Source organism: Rhinopithecus bieti, unplaced genomic scaffold, assembly GCF_001698545.2.
Source record: "Rhinopithecus bieti isolate Rb0 unplaced genomic scaffold, ASM169854v2 scaffold_1853, whole genome shotgun sequence".
Classification (NCBI taxonomy): Eukaryota; Metazoa; Chordata; class Mammalia; order Primates; family Cercopithecidae; genus Rhinopithecus; species Rhinopithecus bieti.
This window is the reverse complement of record NW_016804151.1, coordinates 1,167,258-1,190,774: the sequence shown is the minus strand read 5'-3', so window position 1 is coordinate 1,190,774 and position 23,517 is coordinate 1,167,258. Positions and strand designations below refer to the sequence as shown.

The 23,517-nt window shown below is 36.9% G+C and overlaps 1 protein-coding gene and 1 long non-coding RNA gene across 4 annotated transcripts in view; one reads left to right on the top strand and one right to left on the bottom strand.

Moving 5' to 3' along the window:
• Nucleotides 1-23,517, bottom strand: part of DNM3 (dynamin 3) — a 574,343-nt gene that overhangs the window by 273,370 nt on the left and 277,456 nt on the right. For all 3 annotated transcript variants that reach the window (XM_017866907.1, XM_017866908.1, XM_017866910.1), the window contains exon 14: nucleotides 9,489-9,602. In XM_017866907.1, the coding sequence (XP_017722396.1) occupies nucleotides 9,489-9,602 (114 nt within the window). The remainder of the gene's footprint in view (nucleotides 1-9,488; nucleotides 9,603-23,517) is intronic.
• On the top strand, nucleotides 1,028-2,223 carry LOC108526258 (uncharacterized). The gene is made up of 2 exons (XR_001884477.1): nucleotides 1,028-1,140; nucleotides 1,852-2,223. It is a non-coding gene; the product is annotated as an uncharacterized LOC108526258 (long non-coding RNA).

Sequence of the window (23,517 nt, the reverse complement as noted above, 5' to 3'; positions counted from 1 at the left end):
CTTACTGTAAGTGTGTTTTAAAAATCTATCAGAAACATAAAGTGTCCAAAAGCCTTATGAGTAGAACAATCGTTTTCAGCGAGATTTTTTTTTCCCCCTGAAAAACTGTTGTGGTTTTTCTGGATCAAAAATTTTTTTATATCTTGCCTTAATAAAACTGTTTTATATTAAAGCATAACATACAAACTCACAAATATTTCTTTTTATTTTTTCAGGTTGCATGCATCATTCCTTTAATTGAGCAGAGTTAACTGGATCAAATTATTTATGGGAGAGAGAGGAAAAGTTATAAAGAATTTTAGTAATTTTCAATTTCCACCACTATACTCTTTGTAAGTGAATCACTCTATAATTACTTTCTGTTGCACTGAATGCAGCAACAGTAACACAATAGTATTTTAATGCACTGGTGTTTGGCATACTCTAACCTTGTAGCTATTTAAATAACAGACAAGTTTACTCATGTTTATTATTCTGTCAAGGAAAAAAAAAAGTTCCTTTACTCGGAAGTGATGGCCAGAAACAGAATCAGAAATTTATTTTCTTGAAATTACATAAGTACACAGAAAATGGCACATAACAGCTTTTGTTAAAACATTACCTTATCTAATCACTGCATAAAAGTCCAGATTTGTAGAAAACTGTCATTTTCTCAGTATCTAAAAACTATTTTGCTTTCCATTAAGTTTCTATTTGCTATTTTCTCAGAAGTTTACAATTAAAGATAAATCACAAACTATTTGTTTTTCTTAAAGTTATTTGAGAAAATGTCTAATTATACAATCCTTGGACAATACTGTGTTTTTTGGTGCTGTGTTTTTTAAGAAGTCCTACTTTCTGGAATTTTGACTATTTGGATATTTTTGTTTTTAAAAGGGGAGGGGAATTTGCTTAATACTTCTACAAATGTGAATTGATAATTGATATTAAAATAGTAGAATTATTCTCGACTCACGAGAATTAAATTATATCTGCATATTTAACACTATTAGCTCTTATATAAATTATAAGAAAATTTTCAAAGGATCTGGTTTTAATTTTTTGGATATGAAATGAATTTGCCTTTTCTGCCTTTTCTTAAGGTACTATTTTGTAACTATGTTGCACTAACTATATCCAAAACACATTCTGAGCATCACTGTGAGTAACAACCTTCCAGTTTATACCCTTTTGATTCACAGCATGTCCCTGTAGTTAATTAAGAGGTGGATAACTTAAGCTCACAACTGCCTTTAATTTGATTTCACATCCACACTTAGAAACTTTGCATTTAAAAGGAAAATGAGACATTTAAATTGATTCCTGTTGTTTAACATATAATTGGTAAAACATATTCCCTTGTAAAATCCTATTATCAAAGCATCAGATACCAAAGTCAGCAGCTTGGGTTGCCAAATACATTAGGCTCATTATTTTGAAAAGGGCTGCTGTTTCCATGTAAATGATCATTTTCTTTTCATGGGCAAGGTTATTGTACTTATCTACTAAAAGAAACATGTACAAACATAGTTTTATCTTTAACTTCAGTATTAAAATATGCAGTTTTTTGCAAAGAGGAAAACATCTGGTTCAATTACTCTGAACTCTGACTACATGTGGGCCAGTACTAATATGAATTGGATTTAAGAATAAACCTTGTGTTTAATCTCTTTTTTTCCTAAAATTTTAATGTGAGTTTTCTGTTATGCAAATTATCCATGTTAGCACATTTGGAACAAATGTATAAATGTACTTTCTGAATAAAGTCAAAAGTCTAACGTGTTTTAGTTCCATAATGTTTTAATGTTTAATTATATTGTGTATTTTCTCCCTTTCCCCTTACTCTCCAAAATCACCAAATCTGGAAAACAGGCTGATTGTATCTGTCTGTGAGCAAAGGAAACCTGAAGGAACCAAGGGCCTGGCTGGACAGAGTTGTCATGTGTCTGCCTGTCTACACTTGCTGTGCAGAACATCCGCTCACCTGTACAGCAGGCACAGACAGGCAGTCACATGACAACCCAGCCTGAATGACAACCAGCCATTGAAAGAAAGCAGCCCTCACACCATAGCATCTACACCAAGAGCTACAACCAAAATGAGGGGCTTGGGGCCTGGGGCTTTAATCTGTTGGTTTAATACTTAACTCATGTATTATTTTATTTTGATTCAAGTATTAAAACCCACCAAAAGTAAAGTGAGTGGTGCCTATGAAATATAATAAAACCCATTTCTGAAAATGTTCCTGTGCATTCTATAGTTCTCTTTTCCTAATTGTTGTCAGTAAATCACTATCCTTGACATTTATTGTACACAGGTTTGCAGCACCCTACATCAATATAGAAACTCAATATAACAAAACAATATAACTTCAGTCTGATGCTTGACAAAGAAAAAATTATTCTAAGAATTCTCGTCCATAAACTAAATATGGTTTTCTATGTCATGATTTATTTTTAAGGGGATAGGGTGGAAAGACAGAAAAAAAGGGAGGAAAAGAGTACTCCAAAGGATCAACTACTTTGAGTTACCTCTGCCAGTCTGGGTCTGGTCAAAACACAGTGAAAAGACTACTATTTCCAACATAATGTTCAACTATATTAAAATAATAGCTTCTCCTCTTTTGACACATGGAAAGTTGAAACTTTGATACTTCCACGCATCATGGTATACATAAATTTATGATTGCATCACTCTTTAATTAAGAAGGCGCTTATGCTACAGATGCTACAGTTTTAGGAGCAGAATTTACAAGGCCAACACATTCACTTGCAACCTATGCTTACATCACTATAAACTTTCAAGATCTTGAGATGTTCAGGCAATTCATTTATCTTTAGAAGCATAAGGAAAGTGGTTAATGCACTTGAAATGTATATTTTGCCACATCTTTTGAGAAAATATACAAACTTCAGTTTATGCACTGTTGACTGGAGTGAAATGATAAGGGATGGCTTTTGTCTATGAATATCTTAAATACTTAAGGGTAAAAGGTGGGAAGATGGATAAAATTAGAAATGTGTCAACTTTTATTTAGTTCATTAACATGTTTTAGCTTCAGTATTTAAAATTAATTTTCATCTTTCTTAGATTCTGGTCCAGCTTAAAAAAATGTAACACAAGGGTACTCAAAACCGTTTCTTCACATTTATTAAACACTTTATGTATGTATTCTGAACTAAATCAAACTGTTTTCATTCAGCTATTTTATTTTAAAATGAAAGTCTGTCTTAAGGCTAAGAGCCCAGTGAGTTTCAAATTTTCTGACAATGATATTTTAACCAAACCTGACATTACAGTTTTTTTAATTAAAAAACTGAATGATGGGGCAAAACTACAAAGCAAAAATATGATCAAAGTTAAATTTCTCTCATTTAAACAATCTTGTCTTATGGCAATATGTCATCTGCTAAAATTCATCTCTGCTTCTGCAAGATACATTGCGTGATGCAGATTTTTATGTTAAATAAAAGTTCCATTACTAGCAAATAAAGTCCTAAACAATACTCACAAAATGTAGAATATAAACAGGAAGACAATATAAAAATGACTCAGAATATCGACATCATTCTACCCAATCTTAAATGCCTTGTACAACCTGTTGCAAATGCTGCATATGAGAGTTCACATATGGAATTATTCTACTGGACCCTGCAAGGCAGTCTCAGGAGAGTGCTTGATAGCTCCCAGAACGAGACAATGACCTAGCCAGAACATTAAGGAGACTACACCCGTCCTTCAGACTCCAAAGGGAAAGCTAGGACGGCAGCAGAGTCATCCTAAAGTGAGACTCTCCAGGATAACATTTTAAACATTTTTCCTTAAAACATAAAGTTAACACCTTTTTTGTTAAATAGTTTTTACTCAATTTTCAAAAAATGCTTGAAAGAATGTTTTGTACGTATTTTAAAGTCATTAAATGAGGCACATTTAAAAATTTTCTCTTCTGGGAAAGGGTAATATAAGGGATAATATTGCTCTTCCAGGATAAACTTTTGAGTAGGACAAATAATGCATATAGGTGAGTGGGTTTGAATCTAAATTCATTTTTAATAAATTTGGAATAGGATTTGCCATGACGGTTTATTGAATAAGTACTCTTTTTTCAAAATTATAAATCTTTAGATAATGCTAGAACATGGAAATATTTGTATGAATAATTCTATATTAAAAAGAATAACATCACATAGTTTATGTATGTAAAAAAATACACAACAATGATCACGCAGAATTTTAAGTAATATAAGTGGATTAAAGTTCAATATTTACTGGGACTTTTGTGAAAATATCTAAGTTTTGGCTAACTAAACAACTTAATGAAGGAGTGTGAACAGTGTTCACAGGGTCGACGCTGACCTTCACCACAGGGAGTGTGCAGATCTGGTAGGAAATATGCACAATCTTAAGAGTATAAGTGAAACTAGAAAGAGAGCTGAATATTTCTATAACTTCTTGATCTCACAACTTTGGTCATCCAGGGATATAACTGTCATTTTGTTTCCTATTTCTGCAATTACATTTGTCATTTGTTATTGTTACAAAATAAAAACAATGCTAAGTAAATATCCCTATAAGGGAATTATATAATCTCCTTATCAAGTTATCCAAACACTTCAACCCACAAAAATGAGGCCTGTAATTTCTTAAGAGTCCAAAGAATGTCCTTATTTCAATGCAGACGTTGGGTTTTCCTCACTAGTATAAGGTTAGTAGATTTCCACTGGAAACGTCTATGTTGCATTCTGCTTGACTAGGAGTAGCTCATTATGATTTAAATCTTTACACACTGTGCTATAGAAATAGAATAAATATTGACAAAGTGTTTTTATTATACATAAATTAAGAGTCCCCTTTCTTCAGAGATTTGAATTATCTCTTAAAATTTACACATTTATGTACTTTTAAAACAAATTTCTCATTGGTTTTAAGAAAAAATAAGCTCTTTTCTCCTTGACTCAGAGTCTCCCATTCTCCTAAAATTCACATTTTAGATATAAGTTAAAGAAAAGCCATCATTTTTTTCAAGTCTGATTTTAAAGTATTAATGTAAAATTATCTAGATTAAAAATCTATTTCAAAAAACTTTTGAAATGATAGTTTCTGTTTTATTCTCACATCTTGCTTTTTACTAAATCCCTCTCCAAAACTGTACAACATATATGGGCAATGTATGAAAAGAACACTGGGAAATTAATTTTCTGTTTAAATGATTTTCAATCCAGGAAGTCACATTTATATAGTCAGAGGATAAAAAACAAGCAAACAACAACAACAACAACAACAAAAGCCAAAACAAAAAACCACTAACCTTCAATGATGAAAATTAACAAAATTTAAGACAATTTAAGACAATCTACCTTTAATGGTAATTTTATTCTGTAATTCAATAATTTAATTTTGACACTTGATATGCCAGGATGTGATTAATTATTATGCTGCATTTATTCATTCATTTGCTCAATGACACCTTTATTCAATCAATATTTAGTTAGTGCCTCCTATCAGTGCTGTGTTCCCTGGTGGTAGAACAGGGAACAAACAATGGCTCCTGGTCTCAAGAGGCTTACAGTTTGCTGCAACTCTTAGCATGTGTGATGAGTTGTTCATGTCAATTTTCACCTTCCAAAAACATCTCTTAAATCCATTCATTTTTATCAAATTCCAACAACTCACCCCAGCCCAAGCTACCATTATCTATGCAGACCACAATAGATGTAGAAAGCGATAGCTTTCTAGTAACTCTGCAGTCCAGTTTTGGCCTCTTCCAATCCATTCTCCACAAGGCAACCAAAGGAATCAGTAAATAATTCACATCTTATTGTGTGACTCTCCAGCTTAAAAACTTCAAAGACTTCTCATAAGTCTTAATATCAAAATCCTCATCTTTAGAGTACCTTTCTCTTTTTGTTCCAGGCACACTGGACTTAATTACACTCCTTTAATTCATCAGGCTCAATCCTGCCTCAGAACATTAACACAAACCTTCTCTGACCACCCAATGTAAAGTACCCCCTACCTGTGTCCTCTATCCCAGACACTCTACATCAACTCATCACTGGCTTTATTTTCTTCCTAGCCTGTAATCAATATCTGATAGGTTTTCCTATTCATTTGTATGTTTCTTTTATTGGGAAAGAGCCTTCATAAGAATAGGTACCATGAATTCCTTGCTAATCATTTTATCCTTAGTGATTAGGACATTGCCTGGTACATAACAAGTGTTCAGAAAGTAATTGTTGGGAAATGTTCAGATGATTAAGAGCATAGCACTGACACTTAGCACATAGCTAAGTTACTCATTCTCTTTGAGCCTCAACTCTTCATCTCTAAAATGGAGAATGTAAATAATGTGCTCAGTGAACTATAAATACTCAATAACTGTTAGTCATTATGGTGATGATCCTCCTCATTAAGATCACTGAGTTTGAATTGTAGTTGCAAGTAGCATTCCCCCTAGTCATTATACTTGCTTAAATCATGAAGGCCAGCTTTCAGTCTCAGTGATGATCTTAATGATGAGAACTTCCTATCTTGTTTCTTGAGGAAAAAGAAACAGAAGCTAGTGACTCAATCATAGCTGTGTGTAGCCCATAAATTTGCTACCTTGAACTTAAGTGCTCTGCACCCTCACCACCAGCTACTTGCCTGGACCATGGTCAGAGTTTCCAATCTGGTCTCCCTTCTTCCATGCTAGCCATCCCCACTCCCTCCATACATCCACCCCATCCCACTTATTATGCACAATCCAGCAGCCAGGGTAATCCTTCTAAACCATCAATCCAATCATGTCACAACCTGTTGGAACACTCCAGTCATTTTCAATTATCCTTGTAATAAAATCCAAATCACTGGGTAGGGACTGACAAGGTCCCCATCCACTGGTACCTCTGATTTTATCTCCTGCCTTTCTCCCCCACTGTTCCTATGTTACAACCACAGACTTCCTGCTGGATCCCATCTCCAGGGTTTTTATACTTACTGTTCCCTCTACCTGGAATATTCTTCAGCAAAATCTTCTGCACAGTGCATCATCTCAGTCTCTGCTCAAGTGGTACTTCCTTCCAATCACCCAAACCTAAAGACCCCTCCCCTATCACTTTCTAACTCAATGCCCCATTTTATTTTCTTCAGAGCATTTACTATCTGATATTGTATTACTATTCTACTTGCTTGTTAGCTCCATAGAGCAGTAACTTTGTCATTTTCTCTTTCTTAAAATGATCTAAATGGATAAAACTATACTTTCCTAGAGTTTTTTCATCTAAATAATTCCATTTCAAGGATCATTTCCACTCTCCCCTGACTCCAACTACCTTCCACACTATACCCTGGTTATACACAGCACACAGAGTGCGACTGTTCATGGCACTTGGTTAATATTATAAGTGTGCATGTTTATTTTCCATTTGTTGTAATCAAGTACTCATGAGGAAGCTACAAGGGCAGTGATTTTGTAAAGAATTATCCTGAGTCTGGAGGAGAGGAGATGAGCCAATAACCATGAGCTCACCAGGCCTTCAAAGCTTCTTCCTTCCCTACAGAGAGCATCCTATACCTTCCAATGGACTTATTTTCAGGACTCACACAGCCAGACTAATGCCACACTCCAACAGCAGTAGCTACTCCAGAGTCTTCAGTGTCTCTGCTGCTAACACCCAGGAACATGTCAACGATGAGATGCCTGTAATTCATCTTCATAAGTCCTCTGTGGGATGAGGTTGGCTTGGACAACTCCAGGCATCTCTGGGATTCTTGCCTTTATTTGTGGTTGAAAGCATAGGCTCTGGAGCTCAACAGCCTGGGTTCAAATTTCTGCTTTGCCAACAACTAGCTGTGTGATTTTGGTAAGTTTGTTATCCTCACCAAGACTAAATGTTCTGCAATAAGGAAAACAGTCCTGTAAAAAAGACTGTTTTTTTTTTTAAAAAAGTTTTGTTTTATTTGTAGTTTTCTCATCAACAATAGGAATAGTAGTAGTTAAGGCTGAATATGGTTAAATGAGTTAATTAATACATATAAAACACTAGCCATCATTATTATGATTCTTTAGTAAAATATTTTCTGTGGCCTTGTATAACTGAGAAAGGTCCCAAAGTTTACATGTATTTAAATGCACATAAATTATCATCTAAATCCTTGGAGCGAAAATATATCTAATAGAAGGTACCTTATTACAACTGAACAGCAAAGAAGATCATCTATTTAGTGATTTTTACATCTAGGGGAGTGTTTCTGAGCTCCTCAAGCTATGTTAAAACTAGAGCTTCCCACAGAATGACAGAGATAGCTAAGCAGCCAGCACAGGAAAGAAACCATTGCTAACCCTCATACTATCACAATGACCAAATCTACTTTTGACTTTGGTCAATGACATAAAAATTTTAAAAAAAAGCTCTTAAATAGTATTTTGTTTGGACATTTCTATAGGATTTCATTTCCCTTACTGCAGAAAGTTTAGGGGCAATCAACCAATCATCCAATATTTTTCAACACACTATTACACACAGAGCTCTTGAGAAATGAAAAGTACTATATAAGACATGAAACTTTTCCTCCAAGGAATGACAAAGGCACCCTGTAATGCTTTCAAAAGATGTCAGGCCAAGATAGGAAAAACCTTTAACTTTGAAACACATGCCCTTCATGGCCACATGTAATTGAGAATCTCACCTGTACATTGTTTTGCTATCATGAGTATCCTTATCTAATGTTTGTATGCTGCATTATAAGTACCAAAAAATTATCAGGTCAGACCAGGGCTATTAAAACTTTCAAGACATAGTTTAATTTCTATCTGTGCTCCCTCACATTTAATGGTATCAATTTCTAGCACTTAAATGGCTCTGTAAGACTAATATGAGTTTTTTGTTTGCACTTTTATAGCTATCAAATTTAAATGAGTAGTAAGTCACAGGACCAAAATTATTAACATCTAACATGAACCAGAACACTATAATTACCATAATTCATGCTTTTATATAGATATCAAATTCTCAAAGAAAAAAATTTGTATAAACAATGATCTGAGACTCACTTGAAGACTAGTGATGTGGACATTCTCAAAAGCCTTTCATTTGAGACAGATGCCACAGGAACAATTCCAAAATGCTTTATTAACTCTGCATCAATATTATTAATTTCACTCTTAAAATGTTCTATTACCTTGGGTCTTTCAACACTTTCTTTAATAAAAGTTTTCACTGTACCAGTACACTGACATGATTATAAAGAAGGAGGTTTTCAACTTTGACACCTACCTCCATTTCTTCAGGTAAGCAAACATATGGTTACAGCAAAGAAATAAACAAAAAAGAAAAAGAAATTTGGTCGAATATTGTAAAAGTTTAAATCTATAAGAAAACAATAGTGCTTTTGAAAACAAACATTCCAAGCTTAATCTCAGGGAAAGAGAACCACTGCTGTCTCAAAATTGCATAGTACAATAATATCAATTAATTTAAAATGAGAAACACTTTAACAAGAAAACTTTGTTACTCTCTGTGACTTACCTCATCATCTTTATACCAGGACAAGCTTTCCGCAGTAAGGACAAACCAGTATCCCTTCGAGCCCCCTTTCATGATGCCAATGTTGCTGATGGTGAGCCACCCCTTGCGAATCACCTACGAAAAAGCAGAAATCAGCAGAGGTGTTTAGTTTAACAAAAGCCAATGGAGATTAGATGCCTTGGAATAAGAGAAGTTAAAAACAAGATATTAATTGCAATAAAAATAGTATTTTCCCTCCAAACTCAACTTCTATTGAGTTATTCAAGAGAATTCATCTTCCAAAAGTGCAGATGAGTGAAGGGAAGTCTCTCCTGTCAATGAATGAAATAAAAATCTCAGACTCATCGATGGTGGAAGTGGAGTGACTGAAACAAGAACGAAGTAAGGCAAACTAACAAACTGTGTCAGGCCTGCTTATGGCATTGTTGCTACAATTAAAACATATTTAGTTGATTGAATGAACAGTAGACTCTCCATATTCACTGTCCCTTCCCCACTTCCAGCCTACTGGCCCATTTGTTTGCCTGGTTTGCAGCTCATTAGGATTTCCACCAGAGACCTGGCAGCAAATGATGAAAAGAAGAAACTCAGTTCAATCAATTAGCCCCTTGTTGGCCCTAAATAAGGCTGATTGAGGGAGAAAGATGAAATAATAAACTAAAATGAAAAGTTTGGTGTTTTTAATGTCTTAATTTACAATTTGAATAGCATTTTGTAAAATTTCCAATTTATGAAGTTTAAATCTTCTGGTTGTTCTCTACCATATTATAAAACATGTAGCATTTGCATAAAATTTTTAAAACAGGTTTTAAGTTCTAAAACATTAACAACTTGGATTATAGATTTAACAGAAATTATTTATAGATAAGTATTTATATGAAAAAATGTGAGGTTTTGTTCCCCTCAGAATTATTGTGAAGTTAAATTCTGTTATCCAGATGGCATCACTTACCATGTCCTCTATACAAGATAATTTTGTTGTCATAGAACTAGAAATGAAATGCTAAATGCAATTGGATGATATTGTTCTAAAGTCAAAAACTGTCCTACACTTAAATTTCTGTGTCCTACACAAAAACTGTCCCACACTTAAATTTCAGGATGTCCACATGTCGACATGTGGACATCCTGAAATATTTAAAATTACTTATTGAAAACTAATGAATGTCAGTTACTAAAGGAAGATGAAAATACCCTAATAATCACATTTCATTTTTATATTGCTATTAACTTTTCTAGTTGAAGAAGGAAGGCCAATCCTAGAGAAAATTATGGAATAGACCAAGGTTCTCATCATTGTCTTCCAAGCCTCTCTCCACATTTCTAGCCCCTGTCACCCTTGATTCCCAGTTTCAGCATTGCCTTCGTGCCCAATTTCCATTTCAGTGTGCTGTTGCTTTTTTAACTCCCATACAGCATCCCTCTCCGGTCTGGGCTAATGCACTTTTCTCTATGGCTTTTTAACTCTCTACTTCACAAAGCACAGACTAATACTCAAAGTATGTGATATAGTTTAGCTATGTCCCCACCCAAATCTCATCTTGACTTTTAACTCCCACAATTCCCATGTGTCATGGGAGGAAACTGGTGGGAGGTTACTGAATTATGGGGGTGACTCTTTCCTGCACTGTTCTCGTGATAGTAAATGAGTCTCACAAGATCTGATGGTTTTAAAAATGGGAGTTTCCCTGCACAAGCTCTCTTTTTGTCTGCTGCCATGCATGTAAGATGTGACTTGCCCCTCTTTCCCTTCCACCATGATTGTAAGGCTTCCCCAGCCACGTGGAACTGTAAGTCCATTAAACCTCTTTTTCTTCCCAGTCTTGGTTATGTCTTTTTCAGCAGCATGCAAACAGACTAATACAGTATGGTTTCTACCAGTTATATTACAATCATTCAAATGCTTTATAAAAATATAGATTCCTGGGCCACCTACCGTTCCAAGTGAATCAGAATGTATATATATGAAACCCAAGAATCTATATTTTAATATGTTGCCAAGGTGATTCTTATTCACAATGAAGCTTGAAGCCCATGCATGCACACATACAATCAAAACTTTATTTTCCTTAGAGTAAATGGTCACATCTATTTAATAGTTTTCAGTAAGAAGGAGCTGGTTAAATTATTTCACACTAAGATCATTACCCACCCTACCAGGGCTTATAAGTAGCATGCTAATCATACCACTCAATGAAAATATACTAGTTATTTCATTTTATCAGAGATGCAGAGCAAGGGTACTGGCAATCAGTATGTATAATAAATAAATACTAAATATGAATCTGAGCTGTTTTCTTATTTTCTAGTTAAAAATATATATCAGTAGATATCTTACTATAGCACTGTGCATTTCCATGGATCTTGCATGCTCCCTGGAACAGAGAAACTAGGTTATAAAAGCCATTGCAATAACCCAAGTGAAATATGGCCAGGATATGAATTAAAGTCATGATGTATAAAGTTAAAAGGAAACGAACCTACTGAAGAAATATCTAGGAGGTAAAATCAACAGGATTTATGAGTGAATGAGAGTGGGATTAGTGAGGGGAAAGAATAGAACTAGGTAATAGTGCAACCACTAGCCACTAACCACATATGGTGGTTGAGCCCTATTGACTAGTTGCCATTAAGATGTGCCATAAGTGTTCAAATAAACACTGAATTTTGAAAACTTAATAGAAGAAATAATGTAAAATATCTCATTAATTTTAAACAATTATTACATGTCGAAATGTATTTTACATATATTGGGCTAAATAAAATTCATTGTAAAAATTAATTTCATCTGTTTCCTTTTGTTTTTTAATGTGGCTACCAGAAATTTTGTAATTACATATGTAGCTTACATTATATTTTTATTGAACTGTATGCTGTTTTAGAATGATTCTGAAACTATCACAGCTACCAACTTTTAAAACCAACCATTCTAAAGTTCAGAAGGAATAGAGGAAGAAGACCCAGTTTGGGAAAGTGAGGGAGTTGATGAATTCAGAAAGGCCATGCTGACTTTGAGGTAGCTGTAGGAAACACACATAGAGTGTGATCTGAGCTCTGAAGCAAAAGGAAAAGGTTAGGACTGGAGGTATAGACTTGCAAGTCCTCAGCATATACACTGGTAGCAGTAAAACTCCAAGCAAAATAGCAGTGGTTCAAGATGGAATCCTGGGGGAAATATCAACATTTCAGAGGTAGTCACAAGCATCTGAAAAGGAATGTCAGAGAAACAAAAGCAATAAGGTCATGGAAGCCGAAGGCAAGGTGAATTTCAAGGAGTGTGAGGTTGGAAGCGTGAAATTCAGCACAGAAAGGGATATGACAGTACAATGCAGACATCACAGTGTCTTTAGCTATGCCAGTGTCATGGTGGACAAGGAGTCAGAGTTCATTGGGTTGAAAAGTGAATGAGAAACAAAAACTGGAGGCAGTGACTGGGGAGAGCTCTTCCCAGAGGAAGGTGGAAGACAGTTAAAACCAGAATAGGTCACAGGCCCAAAGGAGGTGATGGTGGTGATAGCTGTTTGGTTTTACGTTTCTTTCTTTCTCTCTCTCCTTTCTTTCTTTCTTTAGTATGGGCAACAATTGAGCATGTTTTTTGATTAATAATTAGCAGAGAGGGCCAAGCACAGTGCTCACACCTGTAATCCCAGCCCTTTGGGAGGCTGAGGTGGGCATATCACGAGGTCAGGAGATCGAGACCATCCTGGATAACATGGTGAAACCCCGTCTCTACAAAAAATTAGCCCAGCGTGGTGGTGGGTACCTGTAGCTCAGAAGGCTGAGGCAGGAGAATCACTCAAACACAGGAGGCAGAGGTTGCAGTGAGCCGAGATCACAACACTGCACTCCAACCTGGGCAACAGAGCGAGACTCTGTCTCAAAAATAATAATAATAATAATTAGTAGCGAGTATGAGGTTGGCGATACAATAAAGAGGATACAAGGACAAAGATAGGAGTGGATAAAATGAACAGCAAAGAGAAGGGTCTAGCCTTGAATAGGAATAAAGCTGCCTCATCTTGTGAGGCCAGCGGAGGTTGAGAGAGTAAGGGTGGACATAAGTCCTTCGCGAGGAGCAGAATAGGAGGCTTAGGAAGGTTATATTTGATCTTTCCATTTCTGTTGACAAAGCAGACAAAATTATCTGGGAGAGTGAGAGTATAAAGTTGGAAGGAAGGCTTGAAGGTAGTGACATTGGGGCAACCAGTAGTTGAGTCAGAGTGGATACAACTAGAATTCATTTTCTTAAATGGCTGAAAGCTGAGAATGAAGAACAAACTTGCAGGGACACAATCAGTGTAGTTGTGTTCTCTTTTCCAGCAGCACTTTGCATACCTGATGTAGAAGATAAGATGATAAATGGTTATTGATCCAGGGTTCTGAGTTTCTGAATCCAAGTGACCTAAGTATAGAAATGTAATGATGTTGAAGGTTTTAGGTAAGAAAGTAATTCAGGTGATCATCCATTCAATCTAGGTCAAGCAGAGAAATAGGGTCAGGAGCTGCCAGTGGAGAGGTAGAAAATTAGAAGATAAAAGGAATAAGAGTCCAATGAAGTTAGAAAAAAAAAAAAAAAGCAGATACCGTGTAAATGAAGACAAGATGGAGTTTTCAGAGTTTAAGCTGATGCGATGCTAAATAAATTGCCTGATCTTACTGGCACTATTAGATTCATTCCTCAAAGATGCACCACTATTTCTAGAAGCATTTAATGTTGTAGCTGAAAAGGATATTTATTAAACATCATCTAGTCCAGTGGGTTTAGTGAACTGAGCTACAGGACTATTATGTTACTAATAACAGTTAAAATTTTCAAAGAATTGACATAAAAATAGAATATATTTAAGATTATCCCTATGACATAATAGCACTTGCAATGCAATATGCTTTCTAATTTGAAGAGAAAAAGAAGATTACAGCTGCCATGTTGTGAAGAAACATGACCTACATCCCTTACGAGGTACCCATGGAAGTGAGTTCAGCACTGGATGCTGTCAGCAAATAAGCTGCCATCATAAAAAGGTTAAGAAGCACTAATCCAATCCCAGCCCTTCCGTTTACAATAAAGGAAGCACATTTGCCACAAATGGACTTGTTTTTTGATAACAATCACTCAAAATAGGATTTTAGATGTAACAATTCCTACTTTTTCACTAAGGAATTGAGGGAGAGAAGCCACAAAATCAAAGTAAAACAATGGAATGAGATAAGAAAAGGCAGACATTCAAGAAAAATGGTCAGACCACAAGGAGTAAGACCACTAAGGGGAAATTAATAAAAAGAAAAAAAAAAGGAAAGTATGTGGGAACAGAAGTTAAAGACTAAATAAAATTTGAAAAGAATGCCAAGACAAATAGGATTAGTGGTAGAGGCCCTTCACAGAGAAAGATACAATATAAAATGTTAATTTTATATTCAAATTTAACACTGCCAAAATAAATCTACCAATGTTCATTACAATAGCCACTTACATCTTCTTAGTATTTGAATATCAAATTCTGTTTTGAGTATTCGAGTAAACAAGAACAAGCAAACCCATAATTACATGACTAGAAAGGACCTTGAGAGCTAAAAGGGCATGTTCTCATTTGTTCAGCTGGAGACAAACTGTTTTTTAAAATTTATTGCCCATAAATATCACCCAAGTTTCTTTTGCCAAATAGGAAAACTTTGAAAGCAACTGCAAGACCAGCAATAGTAAGAGTGGAACAGCCCAGCCTCTTCTCTTGGTGATGAGCCTACCCTAAAAGAATATGTGTTCTGTTAGTTTCCTCCATGCTATGAGAAAACAGGTTTTGTCAAGGTCAGCAAAACCTGTATGTTACCGGTAGGTTCAGACCCCAACATCTGGCTGACATACTGGATCATAAAATTAATACAGAGACAAGGAATAAAATCATGAGAAGACAAAAGTACATGTGGAAGATTTCTAGTGTGGCCAAGGTCTTGAACCCTCTGAGCAGGGGGTTTGACCTTGACCTTGCTTATGGTCGACCATGCAAGCTTTTTTCAGCTATGCAGCTGTCTTTTTTTTTTTTTTTTTTTTTAACTGCAGTAGCCTAGATAAAGGTTGTAATCCAATCACCGTTTGATAGTTTGATCTTGGTAGATTACAAAAACTTATACCTAGACTTTCTCAGTAGATGAGCAGCTGCTTTTATAAAGGTAGTTCACATACCTCAGAGCCTACCTGGCCAAATGCTGGGGAGCTGCATGTGCTCCCTGAAGGCAATGGACAGTCCAGTTACCCAGTTGGTTAGGAAAGATCTACCTTTGAAATCACAGGCATACTCAGGATACAGGTTACCTGTCCTTGAATTCGGCTAGCAGACTCGTTTCTAAGGCACGCCTGAGGCAGAGATTTAACTACAGGGAAAAGAGTCTTCCCATTTACAGGCCTGGCAGGCCTCAGGAGGTGAACTAGATTTCCTAATTTTATACTATAAGGTAGCTGACGTCTGTATGTACCACAATGCACTCTATAGGTCATAGTGTTAACCTTTAGAGCCAAGCCTAGGAAGGAAGGGTTAGATCAGCTGCTGTCAGTGCCATTCTGTGCTCTGGGCCAGGGCAAGAAGGGAACTGTGGAGAGTTAACCTCAACTGGTGTGGCTTATTTACAGACTAAGGGTCTCCCCCACCCCACTCACTCTTCTCCTAAGTACACATTCTGAAGCTGGCTCTGGATTCATGAGATAGAGGGGAGAATGTCTCCTCAGGAAGCCTAGGCTTCTTAGACCTATAAATTTTCTAAGAGGAGGCAGGAGGAGAAATGCAAAGGAAAAAGGAAAGTAAACATTAGGAGGTTTTGAATACGCTGCATGGAAAAGGAAGGTAACTGAAAAATATCCTGGTGGGTAACTGGAGTTATGGACCCTGCAAATTCCCGAATTTTGCAATAGACAGCCACGTTTCAAGTGTCCTTCTCCAAGAGTATGCATATCGATGACTTTCTCCCTTGATGGTAAATGTACGGTGGCAAAGCTAACTTCTTAAAAATGCCTTTGGGAATGTAATCCTTCAACTTTTGTATCTAGGAACTTGACAGTAGGAGAAGATTCACATTCACATTGAGGAGTGGGTTCACAAAATTCCCATGTTTATTTTGTTGATATTTTATTACTAATGTGTATTAATGATTTCATTTGATCATTGCAGAATTTTCTGATAAGCTATAGAAACAGCATGTCTGAACATAATTTGAAACAAGAAATAAGGAGCAAACACATACCCTTGTGCATAGGCTGGCCTTGAAGTGGACTCTACAAATGCACTGCTTTGACTCCTTTCAGAACCTTCTGTCCATTAGTGGTGCTAAGAGAATGCCCACAGGAGCCATGATTAGCTTTGGGGGAGTGGTATCAAGAAGGTAGAAGCAGAACTGATAGAGTGTTGACTTCTTACCTCAAAGAGGGATAGCCACAGTCCTGGGTGGTCACCAGAATAAGGATTAAACCCAATGGAATAAAAGGTGGGAGAAGATGAAGCAATACTGCTGAGGCTTGAGGAATGGAGAGGCACTCCTGTTGTTCCCTCACTCAGTCCCCCCCAGGAGGAGTAAAGTGACTTCTCACATTGATCTGGATGGATAAACAGGGAAGTGTAGTCCCAGGCCTGTCCTTCCCCATTCTTGCCCCATTCATCAAGGGAACTCGCCTGCCCACAGAGGGTGTGTGCTCTACCAGTGGAAGGAAGGGGGTCATGCCTGCAGTTTTCAGGGACAAGTTTAATTCAGGAAAGTGTTTAAAAGTCATTCTCACGTAAGACACTTATTAGTCAGTCATCCAGTATTTCCTAAATGCCTATGATGGGTCAGGCACTGTGCCAGGTGCCCTGGCACCAGAAACACAAGTGAGGACCACCACAAACACGCCCAGGTGTGACTTTTAAGTGGCCAGCTGTATGGTAGAAAATAGATTTTCACATCTGATGAACTAATGCTATGACAGGGATAAAGAAGTTGTGAAAACAAGAAGATAAGATGAAGTATATATAAAGGAATTTAAAGAATAGTGAAATTGAGACACAAAATAATCAAATATTTGATGAAAATGATTTTTCTTTGTTTTCAAGACTCTACAAAATCAATTTGTTCCTAATACGAATGAATTGGCTAAGTTACTTTTTTACATTTGGATGTTACTTCATGGTTTTAACCTTCTAGGAAATGAGAGTTTCCTAAGTATCTAAAATAGACAAAGAATATAATTTGACTCCATTTTTAGAAATTCAGGAATAGTAACAATGGCTAACATTTACTAAATATTACTCAGTGCCAAGCACTATGCTAAGAGCTTCACACACATTATTTCTTTTAATCCACATAATAATCCTATGAGGGAGGGAACATTTTCCTTCCTGATAGGCGAGGAAAATAAGATTGCACTTCTGTTTAACCAACAAATCCATGTTTGTAATTAACAGGCATTCCTTGTAGGAGTTTCCATACTGTTTGCAATTTTACTACAATTTGCAGAGCATGCTTAGAGGATTCAACACTTGAATAAAATAAAACCTCTCCGGTCGACTGATTTCAGAGCCCCCACCCTTAACCCACACACATGCAAGGATGTTGGCTACAGTATGGCATCTAATGGCAAGCAATTAGAAGCAACTCATTTTCCTAATAGGAAACTGATTAACAGGTTATGGCATAATTCTCTGATGTTAAATTAAGCTAAACAAAAATACCTAGTACATGATGTGAGAAAAATATTTTTGCCAGTGTGTGCTAATAGTGGGCAGAACCCTAGAGTCAGACTAACTGGGATTGGCTCCTGGTTTCAGTAGTTGCTGCCTGGGTGACACTGGGTCAGTTAAAGGGAACAACCTCCCTTTGCTTCAATTTCTTCATATGTAACATGGAATAATAATAGTAATACCTATAATGTAGAGTTGTTACGAGGATCATATGAGCTAATATACATAAAGGATTTGGATTAGTACCTATTAGTATTATATATATGCTATTATCTCAGTTATGTTTGTTATTGTAAGGACAGAAAAAAATTGTAATATATACCAAAATGTTAGCTATGATTGAAACTTGATGGTAAAATATAAAGTTCTATTTATTTCCTCCTTTCATTTCCCTGTATTTTTCCTATTTTCCTATAATACTTGGGTTATTAAAAAAGTAAGTTGGCATCACATTATTGCTTGTTTAAAAGAGGCAATTTCTTGAGATTTCCTTTAATGCATAATGAACACAGCATGTTGGAAAAAACTGAAACAGATTATAAGCAACCTAGTAGTGAAATAACCTAAGAGCACAACATAAAAAGAAAGCATTCTGAAGTAGTATACGGGAAATCACTGTGATGAAAGAAGCTTGACTATTTTAAAGAAGGAACTGACTGGATTGACTGAAAACATTAATAGTGTTCAATAAAAGCTGACTGAAAATAAGGAACCAATGTTTAATACTCATATCAAACCCAAGCTTATTAAAATGCAGCTGCCAAAAAATTAATAACTCTCTGGTTCCCCGGTTCCTCTGTAAATCCCAACCTCTACCTAATAACACAGGCATAAGTTTAAATTGTAACCATCTAACAAAGATTTTGTAAATCAAACAGAACTCCAAGTTACTGCTTTGCAAAAGAACTTCATCATGCAACTGAAGGAGCTCCTTTCTCACTTTTTTCTGGACTTCCCAAATCTACAATGACTATGTGTATGGTGCCTTCCTCATCGTCCACTCATTCTGCCCTGCAAAAGCACCAGAAACCTCTTCTCAGTGAGTTTCACTTCCAAAACATTAGCCTATGCTCACATAATGAGGGCATTTTTTATGCCTCTGTGGCTGACTGGGCTTCCGCACTATCTTGATTCTTAAAATTATTTCTAAAGATTTTTTTCTCTTCTTATTGTTTCCCAGAATTTGCTCAAATGCCTGCCTATGCATTATTTTGGCCACATGTACAGTTATTTCTAAGAGTTCACTAAGAGTGAGCTGTTTATTCTCAGAGTTTACTCACCTAAACCACTATAAGATCCAGGCCATTAACCATGATGAAAATCAGGGCTCTCGTTTTTTTCACTTTTTTCCTGTGTATCTTTTCCATGTGCAGAGCTTCCTTTGAAGTTAATGGGCCCTCCATGTGGAAGGGATTCCAAATGATACAAAACAGAATGAGAACTAAGCCTGTCATCTATTTCTCACATTCAAGGACAAAAATACACACACATGAGGAAAAAATACCTCATAATTATCAAGGCCTGAATAAAATGTGGATGTTTACTAAAAATAATCCAGAGTGCTTATTTAACAGAAGAAGACAAAACACCTTAGTAAATATTTATTAATTATTTAACAGAAAGTTAGTGAGCACCTTAGATGTGTCAGAAAGCATACTGGAAATACAAGAATAAACCAAGGAAACAGTAACACACATACACACAAAGGCACAGTCCCCAAACTTCATGGAGCTTATAGACTAATGAGAGAGTAGGCACTAAACGAAGTCTCACACAGATAAATGTAAAATTATAACTCTGGTTGGTGCTGCCAAGAAGTGGTTCCTTATGTGAAGAGTACTCTGACCTGCAGCGGGTATAAGAAAAGGCGTACTTGAAGTGTTCAGCACTTGAGCTGAAATGAAGAGTGTGCGGCAGGAGTGGGAGAGGGAGAGGCAAACTCAGTGTGGCCACTCTATCTAAAGCAAGAGTGAGCCTCCTACCAGGCGCGTCCGGAGGAGAGGCGAACAACACTTAGTCATGTAATTTATGTGAAGAAACTTGGTTCTTATCCTGAGAGAAATGGGAAGCCTTTCAAGTATTTGAAGTAGGGTAGCAATATGAGATTTTGATATGGTTTGGCTGTGTCCCCACGCAAATTTCATCTTGAATTGCAGCTCCCATAATTCCCTCATGTCGTGGGAGGGACTCAGTGGGAGACAATTGAATCACGAGGGATGGGTCTTTCCCATGCTGTTCTCCTGAGAGTGAATAAGTTTCATGAGATCTGATGGTTTTATAAAGGGGAGGTCCCCTACACATGCTCTCTCTTGCCTACTACCATATGACTTTGCACCTCATTCGCCTTCTGTCATGATTGTGAAGGCCTCCCCAGCCACGTGGAACTGTGACTCCATTAAACCTCTTTTTCTTTGTAATTTACCCAGTCTCGAGTATGTCTTTATTAGCAGTGTGAGAACAGACTAATACATATTTGCCCATGAAAAGTTATTTTCTAGCTCTAGCTTGGTGAAGAGATTTGAGAGAGGAAAAAGGATACAAGGCGATCGATAGTTGACTATTGCAGAATCTTACATTATAAATGATGATAACTTTGACCAAAGTTTTAGAAATGAACATATGGAGATGCAAACAAATTTGAAGAATATTTAGAAAGAGAAGTTAATATGACAATAATAAATTGGATATGGAAGATGAGAGAGAATGGGGCGTTGAAGATGACTCCCGAGGTTTACGTTTAAGAAACTAAACAGACTGTGGAGGCACATCCGTGGAGAGAGAGTAGGCAGACTATGTTTAGGGAGTGGAGGAGTCGTTAAGTTCAGTCTGGACATGTCAAAATGTGAACAAGTGAAATAGACCATTGACTGTAAAGATGTCTGGATCAGATATGCAAATTTGTGAACTGTTTGCCGATGTAAATAAAACTGTGGGTGTGAAAAAAATGACTTAAAATGAGCATTTGAGTGAGAAGAGAAGACAGCCCAGGACTGAGCCCTGATGGAAGCTAACGTGCAATGTCTGGGAGAAGAGGATGGACCCATGAAGGAAACCGAGGCAGGGCTAGAAGAGAGAGAGAACAGAGAATACTACAGAAATGAATGAAAGAGAATGTCTCAATAAGGTGAAAGGATTGAAAGGTAAAATGCCACTGTAAGGTCAAACGTAAAATTTTTTTCACTGGTTTTAAGGTTACTGAAGAGAGAATACTAAAAATATTAAACAACTGGCCAGGTGTGGTGGCTCACACCTGTCATCCTAGCACTTTGGGAGGCCGAGGCAGGCAGACCACCTGAGGTCAGGAGTTCGAGACCAGCCTGACCAATATGGAGAAATCCCGTCTCTACCAAAAATACAAAATTAGCTGGGCGTGGTGGTGCACGCCTCTAATCCCAGCTACTCAGGAGGCTGAGGCAGGAGAATCACTGGAACCTGGGAGGTGGAGGTTTTGGTGAGCCAAGATTGCGCCATTGCACTCCAGCCTGGGCAACAAGAGTGAAATTCTGTCTCAAAAAAAAAAAAAAGTTAGCAACTAGTATGACATCAGTCTGACCAATCCCCAAAGGTGCTGGGGTCGCAGTGCTAAAGCAGGGTACCAAAGGCTCCCTTCTGTGCCAGGCCTTTGTCTTTAATCTCTGGACAGAGGGGAGGATGGAGGGACTCAGAGAGGAGCTTCAGCATCTCTGATGAGAGAGGGGCACTTGCAGGAGCAGCCAGCTGTAACTGGTCTGAAAGCATTAAATATGAGAAAAACCATTCTGGCTCTCCTGATGCATGCTGGCTGGGGAACATCACTAAGTGTTCTTGCTGTGGCCTGATGGAGAGGGGGAGCGCTGAATTAGAATGGGTGGGTGACAGAGGTGAAATTTTCCCATGTAAGTCTGATTTCATATGATGAATCAATACTTTGTCAGCATGTTCCAGATGCAGAAAAAAAAAATTATTCCAAAATTGCAAAAGAAGAAAAAAAAATAAAAACAAGAATTGGCCAATGAAGAAAATATATCAGAGAATCAGTTTTAAAAGACTTCCTGGAAATTTTGGTCCCTATAGGGAAGCAACAAGATGTGCTGTCATTCATTCAAATTAAAGCTATAGAGCAATTTATCAATGTCAAATGAGAATGGCTGACAAATTTTAAGGTTTTGGGTTCCTAGAACAGCCTAGAAAACTTTATTTACCGTATTACACCTCTGAAAAAGAGTACCAATAGTATTACTAAGGAGATGCTCACACACTCAGGTATTAAATAAGTGTTAGTAGCCAATCCTTCGTAGAGAACCCACTACCATAAATACTGACGTTCTAGGGAAAAATGCATGCATAGATCTAATGTAGAATCCCAGTTTTAAATCTCTTCCAATGTGAAGGAATCAAGGACCTTCCTTCCTCACCTTTGATTGCTCTGTGGATTTTGGCCTGCAGGATGTGAGGATATAGACACCATTAAGCAAATAGCTGTGGGTGACTGAGGCTTTCACCTTGTGCAAACCACAAAAATACTTTCCTGTCAGTCTGGTTAACCCCGTGCACTTTAGTCTTGAGGTCCTGAGGAGTGGCTTACCAACTCCCCTGTTCAGTGCCACAATCTCTTATGTATGACCCAGTTGTCTTTCCTCCTAGCAAGCAAGAGAACACACTTCACAACTTCTAACTTGCCCTTAGGTATCACTACCTTTTTCAGTGTTTCTAAGGATTTACCTGCTAGTAATTACTAGGGGACAAAACAAAAGAGCTCATTCCTAAAAACAATCTCTTTCTCCTCTCTCCACTTCAAACACAATTTAGCTTCAAGAGAAAGATCAAAGATGATACTTGTGGGACCCTGATTCACTATTAGTCCATTTTCACACTGCTGATAAAGACATACCGAAGACTAGGATGAAAAAGAAGTTTAAATGGACTTACAGTTCCACATGGTTGGGAAGGCCTCAAAATCACAGTGGGAGATGAAAGGCACTTCTTACATGGTGGCGGCAAGAAAAAAATGAGGAAGAAGCAAAAGCAGAAACCCCTGATAAACCCATCAGATTTCCTGAGACTTACTCATTATCATGAGAATAGGATGGGAAAGACTGGCCCCAGTGATTCAATTACCTCCCCCAGGGTCCCTCCCACTACACGTGGGAATTCTGAGAGATACAATTCAGGGTGAGATTTGCGTGGAGACACAGCCAAACCATATCCATCACAAAGACTAAATATAAGAGCCATGCACATATAAAAGAAAATGCCACCATTCTGATATTCTAAAATAGAGAGAGGGCTTAGGTCTCAGTGAAGACTTTTTTTTTTTTTTTTTTTTTTTTTTTTTTTTTTTTTTTTTTTTT